The following is a 12,200-nucleotide window of genomic DNA, read 5'->3' as shown; positions in this document are numbered from 1 at the left end:
AAACTAAGGGAAGAAATTGCAACCATTTCATGCCATGGGTATAAAATTCATTTATTGTAAAGAGCCTCATTCTACCTGTTCTGTGGACCATCTCCAACTAAATATTCAACAATTCTATCTAATGCTCCCCTCTCTCGTGGAAGAATAGGTCTTGCCAATGGGGGTCCTGGAGGATGAAGGCCTGGAAGACAAAAGTAGGTTTCAATCTAACTTTATTAGAAATAAGGACATTTCAGCCCATATGAGAAACCCATGTTAGGAAAATATCTGAGACATATTCTAGAGATTACACTATATCCCACTGTCATATGTAAATTCACACTTCAGCTTTTTATTAATGAAAAATAAGACAAGTAACAGAAAATGTTTCACATTCTGTGAAAACAGAATTGGAAGGTTCTGCCTCCCTTGATAGCTATTTACAACAATCTTTCAGATATTTTAATATTATTACAGCTCCCTAAAAACTTCTTTCTTCCATAACATGTTAAAAGAAGGGGGAGGAAATTAAGATGAAAGACTGGAGAAGGAGGGCTAAGATGCCACGGAAGCTAAAAGTCCTGACTTGATTTAGCTTTGGCCTTTGTTGCAGTCTTAGAAATAAACTGGCATGTTTTCAGTTTTTGTCCAGATGCCTAAGACAGACATATGGTCTTTTAAAACAACTTCCTTAAAAAACAGAAGTTAGTGAATGTTATGAAAATTTTATTTCAGAAACAGCACACATATGCTTACTTTTAGGCTTTCCGCTTAGATTTACAGTTCGTATACAAGTGTGCACAAACCTGATTTTTTTAAAAAAATTCATGATTCTGTGAATTGAAAATCACTGTGGTAGAGGCAACATAGAAGCGTTATTGGGGGCACTGCACCAGCGACAATCCATTTATGCAAAAGAGTCATCAAGGGATGCTGCAGTCATCAAGTAACAGTGGTGGAATGGAAGGGCCAGTTTAAGTACTGGCTTTTCCACAGCGAATTGATAAATGCTCCAGTTTAAGACCTTAAAGAGCAGCTGACAATCAGTGCCAGCAATATTGGGCTAGATGGGACCTATGGTCACTTCCTTATTCTTAATTATAGGAATGAACCCCTAGAACAGGAAGTGACTAAGGAGTCAGCTTAATTTTCATAGCTCTGTGAGCAAAACAGAATTCAGAGTAGAAGAAAAACAGCATCTCACTCCAGGCACTGGATTATGCGTGAGAACTTCAGCTCCTTTCAGCCATGCCCTCAAGTGAATGCTTTTACTTTGGCATCCATTCCTATCTAAACAATACTGCGTTAGATGGCAAAAATCACTACTGGGTAATATTTGCTCCCCAAGTATTATCACACTAGGTAGACCAGCAATCATTGGCAAGACTCCATGAGGCTGCAAAGTAGAAAGGTGTGGGTGTGAGTGTGGATGTGTATACAGAGAGAGAGAAAGCAAGAGAGAGAGAGAAGAAAAGTGTTCTCCCTCTCTTATCCTGAAGGATGTTATGTTAGAATGCTCCACCTTGTCTATCCAAAGACAAACCTTAGTGCCAGGCTAGAATATTTCTCTTCTCCCAAGCATTTTATAGGTATCTATGATTTTAAGTGCCCATATTATATTAGACTAGTAGCTTTTATATATTTTTATTTCCCTCCCTAGAGTATTTATTATTGTGTTCTACTGTTTTTACTGCTTTAGTGGTTTTAATATTCAGCTCATATTGTAATCAGCCTGAAGAACTTGGTTTATTGAGTCAAATAAAACATAATTATTTTTAATATTAATAAACAACTTCCACATATTTATAAATCCCTGCTTTCAAATTCCATTTCAGTGCCACACTCCAATGCAGTGATGATTTTAATCTTGGGGATTTTTTAAACTAGAAAAACTAGTTCACTAATGAATTTTTCATTAACAAACAAATACCTTAATAAGGGAATTAAGGAGATTCCTGGAAACTTGGCATTCAGACAAATCAGCCTTCAACAGACACATAGCGATAAACCACATTTACACACCATTCAAAAGGGACAATAAAAAAGCTAAGAAGGAAACAAAAAGACCAGAACACATACTTTCCAGCACCCTACACCCAGATAAGCAGGGATTAACACGAGACAAACCATCAAGCAGAAAAAAATAACCTAATCAAGGAACTACCAAGGAGAAAACCACACCCCCACCAACACTGACAGGGCAAGCTACTGTACATAAACAGGGAGCAAACCCCACACTCACTCACACTGATGAAGTTACCTAGTCAGGTAATGAAACGTCTGCAAACAAACAATCAAGCTCAGAGAGCATCAAGGACTCCACAGCTCAACCCTGAGCTACGTATATTATCTTCTATTGAGATACCTTAATATTTAAAGCACAGCTGATCTCTCTTTTTTAAAAAGCAAGAATGCACATAAGTATGTTGGATCAGATCAAGAACTGCCTAGTCTAATATTTTTAAAAAACAATTACAGCAACAATTAAGCATTAAAACAATGTGTAGCACTGTAATTCAGAATGAAGAGGCTTAATCTCCATTTGTTCCCATTATGTTCTACAGAATGGCTCCATTATTGGGGAGTCAAATTGTAATGCCATCAAGAGTGTTCTCAAGCATTTTATTTAGAGGTGAACAATGCCTATTATTCATGCCTTGTGGGAGGAGGTGCTGTTCTCTAAAGGACTGTTGTTTTGGGTATAGTCTATCTTACCACTTGTCCCACAGGACTACCTGCCTTAGCCTAACACATACAACACACACATTTCTAAGTGGAAGGCTAACATTTTTGAAACTGGAGGCTGGGCCAGGATAATGCACAAGCCTGTGGCAATTATGGGTTGTGTGTCTGGTCCCCAGTGCAGTATTTTTTAGTCTTTTATATCCTTTTTTTTTTTATAATGTTCCTTTGTAGTTGATGTTTTTAACCCTAGTTGGCCATATTCACTTTCAAGTGACTGGCTATAATATAAATTGGTGGATGGATGGATGGATGGATGGATGGATGGATGGATGGATGGATGGATGGACGGACCAGTGGCCGACCAACCAACCAACCAACCAACCAACCAACCAACCAACCAACCAACCAACCAACCAGATAACAGATTTATTCAGGAAATCAAAATGATATTTAGGGTGATTCTACATGAATGTTTCTCAATGGAGTCTGAATGAAAAATATATGGAAATTTGCCATGCATACATTTCTTGAAAAAAAATCAGGTTTTGGATCAAAGACCATCAAAAGAAATGTTTAAAAATTTCTTATGTTTAGGTTTACATAGTCATTTCTTCTGATCAGACAAGCAAAGCAATGCTGATAGACTTTCCTTCATCAGATTCCTCATTACCTTTTTCATTCAAAATCTGTGCATTCCTCTGCAATTTGGTGTAGCTGTGTCAATTCTTGGACTCTCTGTTAAACTATAATATGTTTTGGAACTACTGTTTGGGAATTATGGAAGTTATATACAACATATCTGGAGAGCCTTAGATTGGAAAGTAGTTTGAAGTATTTGCTCCCTTGAAGACAAGAATTTTTAAGGCTTGTTAAGAAATGAATAAATTGCAAGCCCAAACTCTGCCAGACTTTACTACCATGAGCAAAAAAAATGTAGTTAGGCATAAAAACTGCAAAAGTTCATTTCTATTATAATTATTAGACAAATTGAATAAGACTGTACTTTATTTTACACAGATTAATAAAAGTCCAATAATGTCCCATTATCAGTGAAAGAGAATACTTTTCCAAACAAATAGTTTTAGGACCAGAAAATGGAAAAACAAAACAAAAAATAAATAAATTAGTGCTCAAATTATTACTATTACTATTACTATTACTATTACTATTACTATTACTCTGCTGCACATTTTGGATGCAATCTCAATTGGAAGCACCCATAAGGTCCATTGCAGAGTACAGCCTAACTAAAATTAGGAAGCCTAAAACATGAGATCATGTGCCCCAAGAATCACTCCAGTTACTTGGCACAGTAACAAGCCATCTAAGCACACTTCTTATTCTTCATGCTGATATGGACAACGGTAATTAATATGAACATCAAAAGCAATAATTGTGGGCAGGCTGGCTATTTCTGCAAAGCTTGGCAAACTCTCAACTACCTGCTGGTTATTAATTTTTAGACATATGGAAGCTCTGTAATAATACATGTTAAATTGATTCTCTTCCACAAAATATAATGTAATGAAAAAATGAATGATCTTTTCTAGTTTAAAGCTAATTAAGTGCAGTCATATGCACTTTGACTGCTATTTCTCATAAGATAGGAAGAAATCATATCGCAAGAAACTTGATTATTTTTATGTTGTTTTTAAGGATGCATTGTCAGTTAAATGTTACATACCATGCTAACAATCACTGAAATTCCTGCACCAATACAATCACCAAGACCAATCAAGTATTTTTTTAAGAGTATGCTACAAAACTGAGTTAACTAAGGGTATTCATTTCCTAATTACCAAAGGATGTAGTTAAAATTGGTAACATTTAACAATAATCATTAACAATGATTACCATTAATGGATGTGTGTCAATTTTTGTAAAAAAATTGGAAGAATGTATTAATTTTTCTTCCCTACATTATGTTAAATCTTACATCTGTCCACCAAACCTGACCATACAAAGTGTTCAGAAATTTAGTAAAACGTAGTCCCACCTTATGACAGCAAAGACAAAAAGATTCCACAGAGGAATGTTATCGGCAATTGCCTTCCATTTCAGGGTTTGCTTGCCTGCCTCAAAAGTCCTGCTCCCCCAAATCCTTAGAAGACAAGTTACACCCATTAGGACTGCCAACATATATGGTATCCTGGAAAGAACCAGTTGCTGGATACCTCCAAAGTGAGCCATATGATGGCCTCTGCCTGTCACAGACAAACACTCGATCCAGCACAGAAGCAACATGTCAAGTGGAGAAATTGGGAATTCTTCTATGCCCTGCTTATGACGGAGCTTGATTCTTTATTTTCAATTCAAAAATGATTTAATAGTAGGGCAGCAGTTGTAGTATCCACACTAATAGCAAACTCAGTAGGAAGTGCTGAAAAAAAGAACCACTGGGAAATAAGAAGCAAGACTGTCAATGTGCTGGAGGACACTGCATGGCTTGGGAAAGTTCAAAACAATCTTTTTAAAACATACAACTCAGAAAATAATTGTAATCACGTCCAGAAGCTACAGAAGTGCCAATAACCATCAGTGTGCCAATGAATTTTCCTCTTGGCAACCTCCCAATTTCACAGCCCGCTTGAATTTTTTGTTTCTGATGAGCCCTATCACTACAACAGCCATTTTGAAAGTGGGCTTTCAGGGCAATCACAGTACTCACAACATGCTCTAAAATGTCAGTGTGCCCAGAGGCCAAAAAGAGGTGAGGAAACCAGGATACAGACTATCCACTGGAAAAGAAAAACAGGGCCCTGCAAGAGGTATAAGAAGATCCGTTTATCAATAGAATATGCCTGATTGGAACGCCAACACAAAATAATACTTTGCTACATTTTGCTTATATTTACAGCCAGCATTATCATGTGACAGCAGCTGCATGCGTACCTGTTGCTCTCTCCAAGGGACTCACGCTCTACGTTTAGGATCGATAATAAAATGTTACAGCATTACCTATTTATGTTCATCGCTATATTAAATAATTTATCACTATATAATCGCCTTCTCTAAATGTATACAGTTCCTATTAGCAATTTTGGTTCAGCTTTGTATTAATATAATTTGGTTAGAAATTTTAAAACAATTTTATATTGCTGTGAAGTATGTCCAAACCTGCACTGACCTGTGAGATCATAGAGGTGGTGAGAGCTGAAGCACCACCAAATACAAAAATTATTTTGAAAAGAAATTAAGTCACCATTCTAAATCAACATCAGCCCAAAACAGTGCAGAGTGACCAAATACAAAGTTTTCTCATACATGGTTTCATACTGAACTCAGTTTGTTCAATGTAGGGGAAGACAGGCTTAGATAATGCCACCTTGTAGTAAAATTAATAACTTTACCTCCAGGATAACCAAAGGGAAAATATATCTGGCATACTGTATACTGCCAGGTAGCTATGTTACCTAAACACAGCTTGAAATTAAACAGAGGACCCAAAGTAGGTCATAACTTTAAAGCAAGACAGGCAAAAAAGTGCAACGTACACTATGATGGGAGACAGCCTCCCATCCTGAAAAACAGCCTCATCCTTTCTTAATACCTGGACAAATGCACCCTGATAATTAAACAGTATTAATGCAGGAGGTATATGAGCTGTGAAGCAGGTGACAAGACTTCTCAGCAGCTGCCCGACTCCATGGAATACATAAATTATGAGTGACTGCAAACCTCCTTGCTTTCCAAGAGCAAGTAAAATTGGTATTGCATTTTTGATCCTTAGTATTGTTTGGGCAATCATCATGGATTCATTTAGAACTGTAATATTTTTGATTGTTTTAATTTTATTGTACCCTGAATTGTTCTTTGCCACCACTTCCACACAGTTTGGGGCAGGTTATAAACACTGGTGAATAAATAAATGGGAGGCACTCACTGCAAATTTTTACATCCATGACTGAAAAAAGGCACATCTACAAAATAGAAACTCTGAGTTCAGTTAAAACAAATTGGGCGGTAAAATGTTTCAAATAAGATGCTAAGTGATGTTAACTCCTGGTTATCAGCATGCTACTTTAGAAAGTTCTGCTGTCTAACAGGGAAAATCCTCTTCAGTTCCTGAGTATTTTATGCTTTAATCTTTGCAGCATGGTATTTTTTGCTTAGAAGAAACATTTAAATAAATGTCAAAACACGCGTTAAAAATATGTCCAGAGCTTTGAATGAAACATGAATGTATTCTGAAAGTGTTTTCTTATGTACCTGATTTATATAAGCCTGGAGCTTGCCTAAAGCAAGAACATAAAAAGGTATGCTATATTGTTGGCTACAGAATCCTGCAAAGTTTTATTGCCATTTAAACAAAGAAGCCATAACAGTTAAATGAGCTCAGGCAATAGGCTTCACTATCATAAGGTGCCAGCTGTAAAGAGTTATGGCTAATTGAATATGGAACTCCTGCTTAATCAGATAACTGCTCTTCTATTTCCCAACAAAATGCTATTTCCATACTGTCTGAAAATGGCCTGTTTTATTGGTAACTAGAGGAAACAATATAAACTGTAAACAACATTAAGTGCTCTGTTTACCCATTCCAGGCATTGAGGAAGTACGGGACCCAGGATGTCGTGGTAACATATTTGGCGGTGAGGCTGATGACAGAGTTCTCTCCGGAGGTCCGCCGGGTGCTGAAATGTCTCTCGGCAAGCCAGAAGGTGGTGGCACTAGACCCAGTGCTTTTGGAGATCCCTGTTTTGGTGTAACTGGGACAGGTGGAGGCACATTTTCTCGCACTGGGGTCCGATGGCGAAGTTCTGACAGAACATTCACATGCTTAATTTAGTGAGCAGCATTCCAAATGATTCAAGAATTGGCAACGCATGTACATTAGCCAAGCTAAAAGGAAGAAAGCTGCACTCCAAAAGTAGCAGAAGAGTTAGCAGATCAATCTGTTCTTGGACTTAACCCTTCCATAGTACAAAAGGGTCTCAGCTGAACAGCAACAATGAAGCAATGATGTATCTCTTGGCATTTTGGAATTAATACAGGATGACATAACCTACATTTAAATGCAAACCACTTATATTCAAGTATAAACCAAATGATGTTTGGGGTACTAGATAATTTTTAAAACGTTATCACGTACTATTCAAAATGCTACCAAACACACAGTAATTGTCCTTTGGTTCTGATCAGTGCAGAAATAAACAAGTTGTTCAAACGTTTGACTTTAGAAAATATTTGCTTATTTTTCTGAGTAGAACATGGAACAGTGGGATGGTGTGGGCTAGATTTCTGTTGGTGAGGACTAAACAGCAACTTCAAGTCCATACAAAAATGATCAGAGCAATGAGTTAGCAATGAGCTGTGTGTCACAAGAGCGTCTCTTGCTCAAAAGGAATGGGAGTTCTGTTAAATCATCCTTACATACATAAAACTGCCTTTGGCTTTCTGGGAATTTGCCATAGATAATGAGTTCTGAAGTAGGCCTTAAGGTGCTATCAATATGCTGATGGTGCTGCCCTGCTCTGACCTTGGTCTTGTCATTTTGCTGGTTGTGACTGAGGATCAGCCAGCCAACTGAAAGAGAATCAAAGCCAGACCAAAATAATGATAGTTCAGCAGACTCCAACTTGAAGACCACATGCATACTTGTCACTGATAAAGTATTAAGTCATACAGAACCACAACCGTGGGGATATACAACTTGAGCTAGGATTGCCCTGCCAGCAAAGCTGCGATGCATTGGTTCAGCTCTGAATTCACTATTATTATTTATGGCCGGGACCATCTCTGAACAAAACGTTTGTAGTGTAGATTTCAACAGCAGCACCCAAAGGGCCGGGATTCTATGTGATTTCTGTATCATTCAAAATACAGTTCAAATTGCTGGCTTGAACTAGGCTACTTCAGGCCAACATACTTTCAAAACTCTGCATCCTCTTTGGGGCTCTATAAGAAAAGTATCCATGTACTATGTTCAAATGACTAGAGGAAAATGAGTGGAGACTCTTTTTTCTATGGATTCAAAATACTATTTCAGCTTTGTCTTATTTCTTTGCTAGATATATAAGAATATTTTTTAATATTCTTTCTCTACTGGAAAGAAATAATTCTGAGGAGTCCTTGTATCTCTGTACAGAAATTTCTCCTTTGGATTTTGCCAAGCTTGAGAGCTTGTGGGGAAAAAACTGACCAACAGAAAAAGTTTCTAGTCATTTTATTTGCAGCCAAAGGGGCATAAAGAAAGACTTGGTGCTGGTGGAGTCTGTTTCTCTCTAAGAGTTAGGGTCAGGCAAGTTGGGAAAACCTACATCAACCCTGGATATTTCTACCCACCAACTTCATGGATTCACCATGCCTATTAGAGAAAGGGAGGAATCTTCTGCTTCTTTCAGCCACACTCCCTTCACCCACCCACAAAGAACCACTGAACCTTAGGAACTTCCCCTACTTAAATTCTTACTTAGGAACAGATCCTATTCATGATGGAGCAATGTTTCAAATTATTCAAAACCTCTCGTGTAAATACAATTTTCTTTATGAAAAGCAGCAGTTTTGCAGAGCTATTACCTTGGCCAGGTCTTGGAACTGCAGATGCTCCAGCAGATGGCGGCTCAACATCCTGTCAATTATAATAATATTACAAAGTGTTTTGCTCTATGGTGCATTTTCTAGAAAATTAGTACAGAGATCAGACCCTACCTTTGCCTTCTTGGCTTCTGGATCAAATCGTTCAAGGATTAATTTAGCAGCCTTATACGTTTCTTTTTCCATTACTTCTTCAAGCTAAAAATGAAATTCAGTTCTATTAGCAAGATAGGCCTCTTTAGATTTTATATCTCATGATATTTCTTTTAATGGCATAAATTAACAGTACAACAAAAATAACAATTGCTAGTGGAATAGACTCTCCTGCTTCTCCCTCCTCCAAAGTCTCATCTAGAGAACTTGGGGAATCCCCCCAGAATAAGTGGGAGAGCATTAAGATGAATGCAGGGGAGGGGAGAACAGAGAGAAGCCCCATCATTCCAGTGGATATGACCCAGAGAAATCCTGAAATAACTATTCACCAACTACACACATGCACATTAGTATGTCTGCACTCAGCTGAAACAAAATCTAGCTTCAAAAAGAATTTCTAACCTCTAGTTGTATTCAACAGCTTTATTGCAAGGAAACACCAAATATTGCTAATTGTTTACATATAATGAGGAGAATAATTACATGCACCAACTTCAATAATAGAATGTGCAAAAATCTATCAGCTATCATTATTGGAAGTTATTAGACATGACAAGCAAATGACAGGCAATTCCTCAGATTTATTTCCTCATAGCACTTAATGCTATTAATTTAAAGGAGGTCGTTAGCCAAGTGCTTTACAGAATAAAGTCTCTCTGCCAATTAACTGCTGTCAGCATTGATTTTAGATTATTTATTAGCAGAAGCAATTAGCTTGCTGCAAATGCCATGAAAACTCACTAACTGGGAGAACAGCCATGGAATTTGCTCAAATGACTTTAAAGGCTAAAGCTTCAGCCTTTACGGCGAGATTCAAACTGCCTTTCAGGAAAAAATAGAACATGTTAAGAATTTAAATAAAAAATTTACAGAGTACTATGCATACTTTAGGGATTGTAATTAAAGCACTTCATTATTACAGCATTTTATTTACAATGCACTCAAGCAGCTTTATAGCTAATACATGGGCTTAATTAAAAAAGTAATCACTAGTAAAATATCATTTTAGCAGTTAATAGCCAGCATCAGAAGAAGTTTAACTATGAATATTTGTGTTCTAAAATTATGACAGATGACTAATACGTACAAGGAATATGAAGCATTTTACAGTACATTTTGATGCGTCCCCTCTCCTCAGGTTCTTCTCACTGTTAAAATTTATTTCCCCTTTATAAATCCAGTAGTTTTTCTCTCCCACTCATACAGGCTATTATTTCATGTTCTTATTCTGTGCTGTACCAGAATTTTTTTCCCCCCAAATCTCCATTCAATCGTGTCTGATTCTAGGAGATTGTCTGGACAAGTCCCTGCACTTTTCTTGGCAAGGTTTTTCAGAAGTGGTTTGCCCTTGCCTCCTTCCCAGGACTGAGGGAGAGTGACTAGACCAAGGTCACCCAGCTGTCTTTGTGCCTAAGGCAGGACTAGAACTCACGGTCTCCTGGTTTCTAGCCTGATGCCTTAACCACTACACCAAACTGGCTATCTATAATATGTTTGTATACGCTATACAAACACTGATCAAACTATTTCTTTATAGTTTGTAGAAGGGCTGGAACCTTACTGATCCTCCTGCAAATTAAAAAAGATGATATATCCTTTGGCAAGTCTTCATCTCTAAACTGGCACTCTCCAGATATGCTGGCCTAGGATTCCCAAACAGTATGCTTTGAAGCAATTCTAGCACCTTCAATACTTCTGGAAGGTGTTAGACTAGGAAAGACTGCCCTATATTATCCTTACATTTACTATTTAAATGAAAATAGTATGTACAGATTGTACTCCAAAGGAGGAAACAAGGATTTATTTAGCAAGTAATACATGTCACTAATAGCTGCTTCAGGAGAAGGAAGTAAAAAATTATCCACATTATTAAAATCAACCAATTTACGGAAGAAAGCTATAGATGCCAGAATTCCCCAAAAGGTAATTTAAGACCAAAAGTTTGATTTAAACCCTTCCAGTCTTTAAAATACCTAAGATTCTGTAACAAGGCAAATTATCTAGGTAAGATAATTTATTATCTGACTACTCTTTTTTACTCCTTGTCACTTCAACACTGATAGTCAGTTAACTCTGAAATAATTAGAGAATAAAGAACAAAGTACAAAATACTAGCATGCAATCTTTCATTTTGGACTTGGAATTTTGCAAAAAGAGTCCATTTTGAACACTGTAAAAATATTTCCAGCATTCTTGACAGCCCATTTTGCACTCAAAAGTAGGGTATTTCATGAAATACCATGCTCAAAAAGTTTTGAAATGAAAGTTTAGCAAATCTCTGTTTGCTAGGGCCACAAATTTGTTACATAATAAAGAAAAGCTTTAAAGTAAGTACTCTAGATTTTTAGGTCTTGAAAATATTTTAAATTAACATACCCAATTATTTAGGCATCCAGGAAGCCAACTCAGTTAACATGGCTCCCAAATGTAACTGTGAATAATGGGAATTACTGTACAAACCATCTGGAGTTTGGGAAGGGTTGTTTTGGAATAACTTGTCAATTTATTGGATACGGATGAGTTGCAGTTAAGTTTTGGAGAAAGATTCTACTTCTTTCTCATACTTCAGCTGTTTTATCTTTTTTTCCCCCTTATTAAACCATCCCCGGAGCATCTCTTTCTTACTTATTACTATTACATATAGTGTATACTGTTTCTGAATGATCCAAATCTCAAAAAGATTCTCAATGTATAATTAAAAAACAAAATGCAAACAGTAGATTGGAACTATATAAAAATAATATTAATTTAAGAAATACAAAGAAGAATGTAAAACCATTTAAGTAGCATTTGCTGATTGAAGGCCTGGTAAAGAATTAGATCTAAAAGATATAACCATATTTCTC

General features: G+C 36.8%; 1 protein-coding gene across 8 annotated transcripts in view; it reads right to left on the bottom strand.

The window, feature by feature from the left end:
• LNPK (lunapark, ER junction formation factor) overlaps positions 1–12,200 on the bottom strand; it is a 63,589-nt gene that overhangs the window by 17,412 nt on the left and 33,977 nt on the right. For all 8 annotated transcript variants that reach the window (XM_088135778.1, XM_088135781.1, XM_088135779.1 and 5 more), the window contains exons 7-10: positions 9,316–9,399; positions 9,184–9,235; positions 7,200–7,424; positions 76–181 (exon numbers count right to left, since the gene is read on the bottom strand). In XM_088135778.1, coding sequence (XP_087991904.1) covers positions 76–181; positions 7,200–7,424; positions 9,184–9,235; positions 9,316–9,399 — 467 coding nt within the window. The remainder of the gene's footprint in view (positions 1–75; positions 182–7,199; positions 7,425–9,183; positions 9,236–9,315; positions 9,400–12,200) is intronic.

Source organism: Python bivittatus, unplaced genomic scaffold (genome assembly GCF_059951505.1).
Source record: "Python bivittatus isolate LINGU-HERP-01145 unplaced genomic scaffold, Pbiv_v1 ctg000200_np1212, whole genome shotgun sequence".
In the NCBI taxonomy this organism is placed as follows: Eukaryota; Metazoa; Chordata; class Lepidosauria; order Squamata; family Pythonidae; genus Python; species Python bivittatus.
The sequence above is the reverse complement of the archived record's forward strand: the minus strand, read 5'-3'. Positions and strand labels throughout refer to the sequence as shown.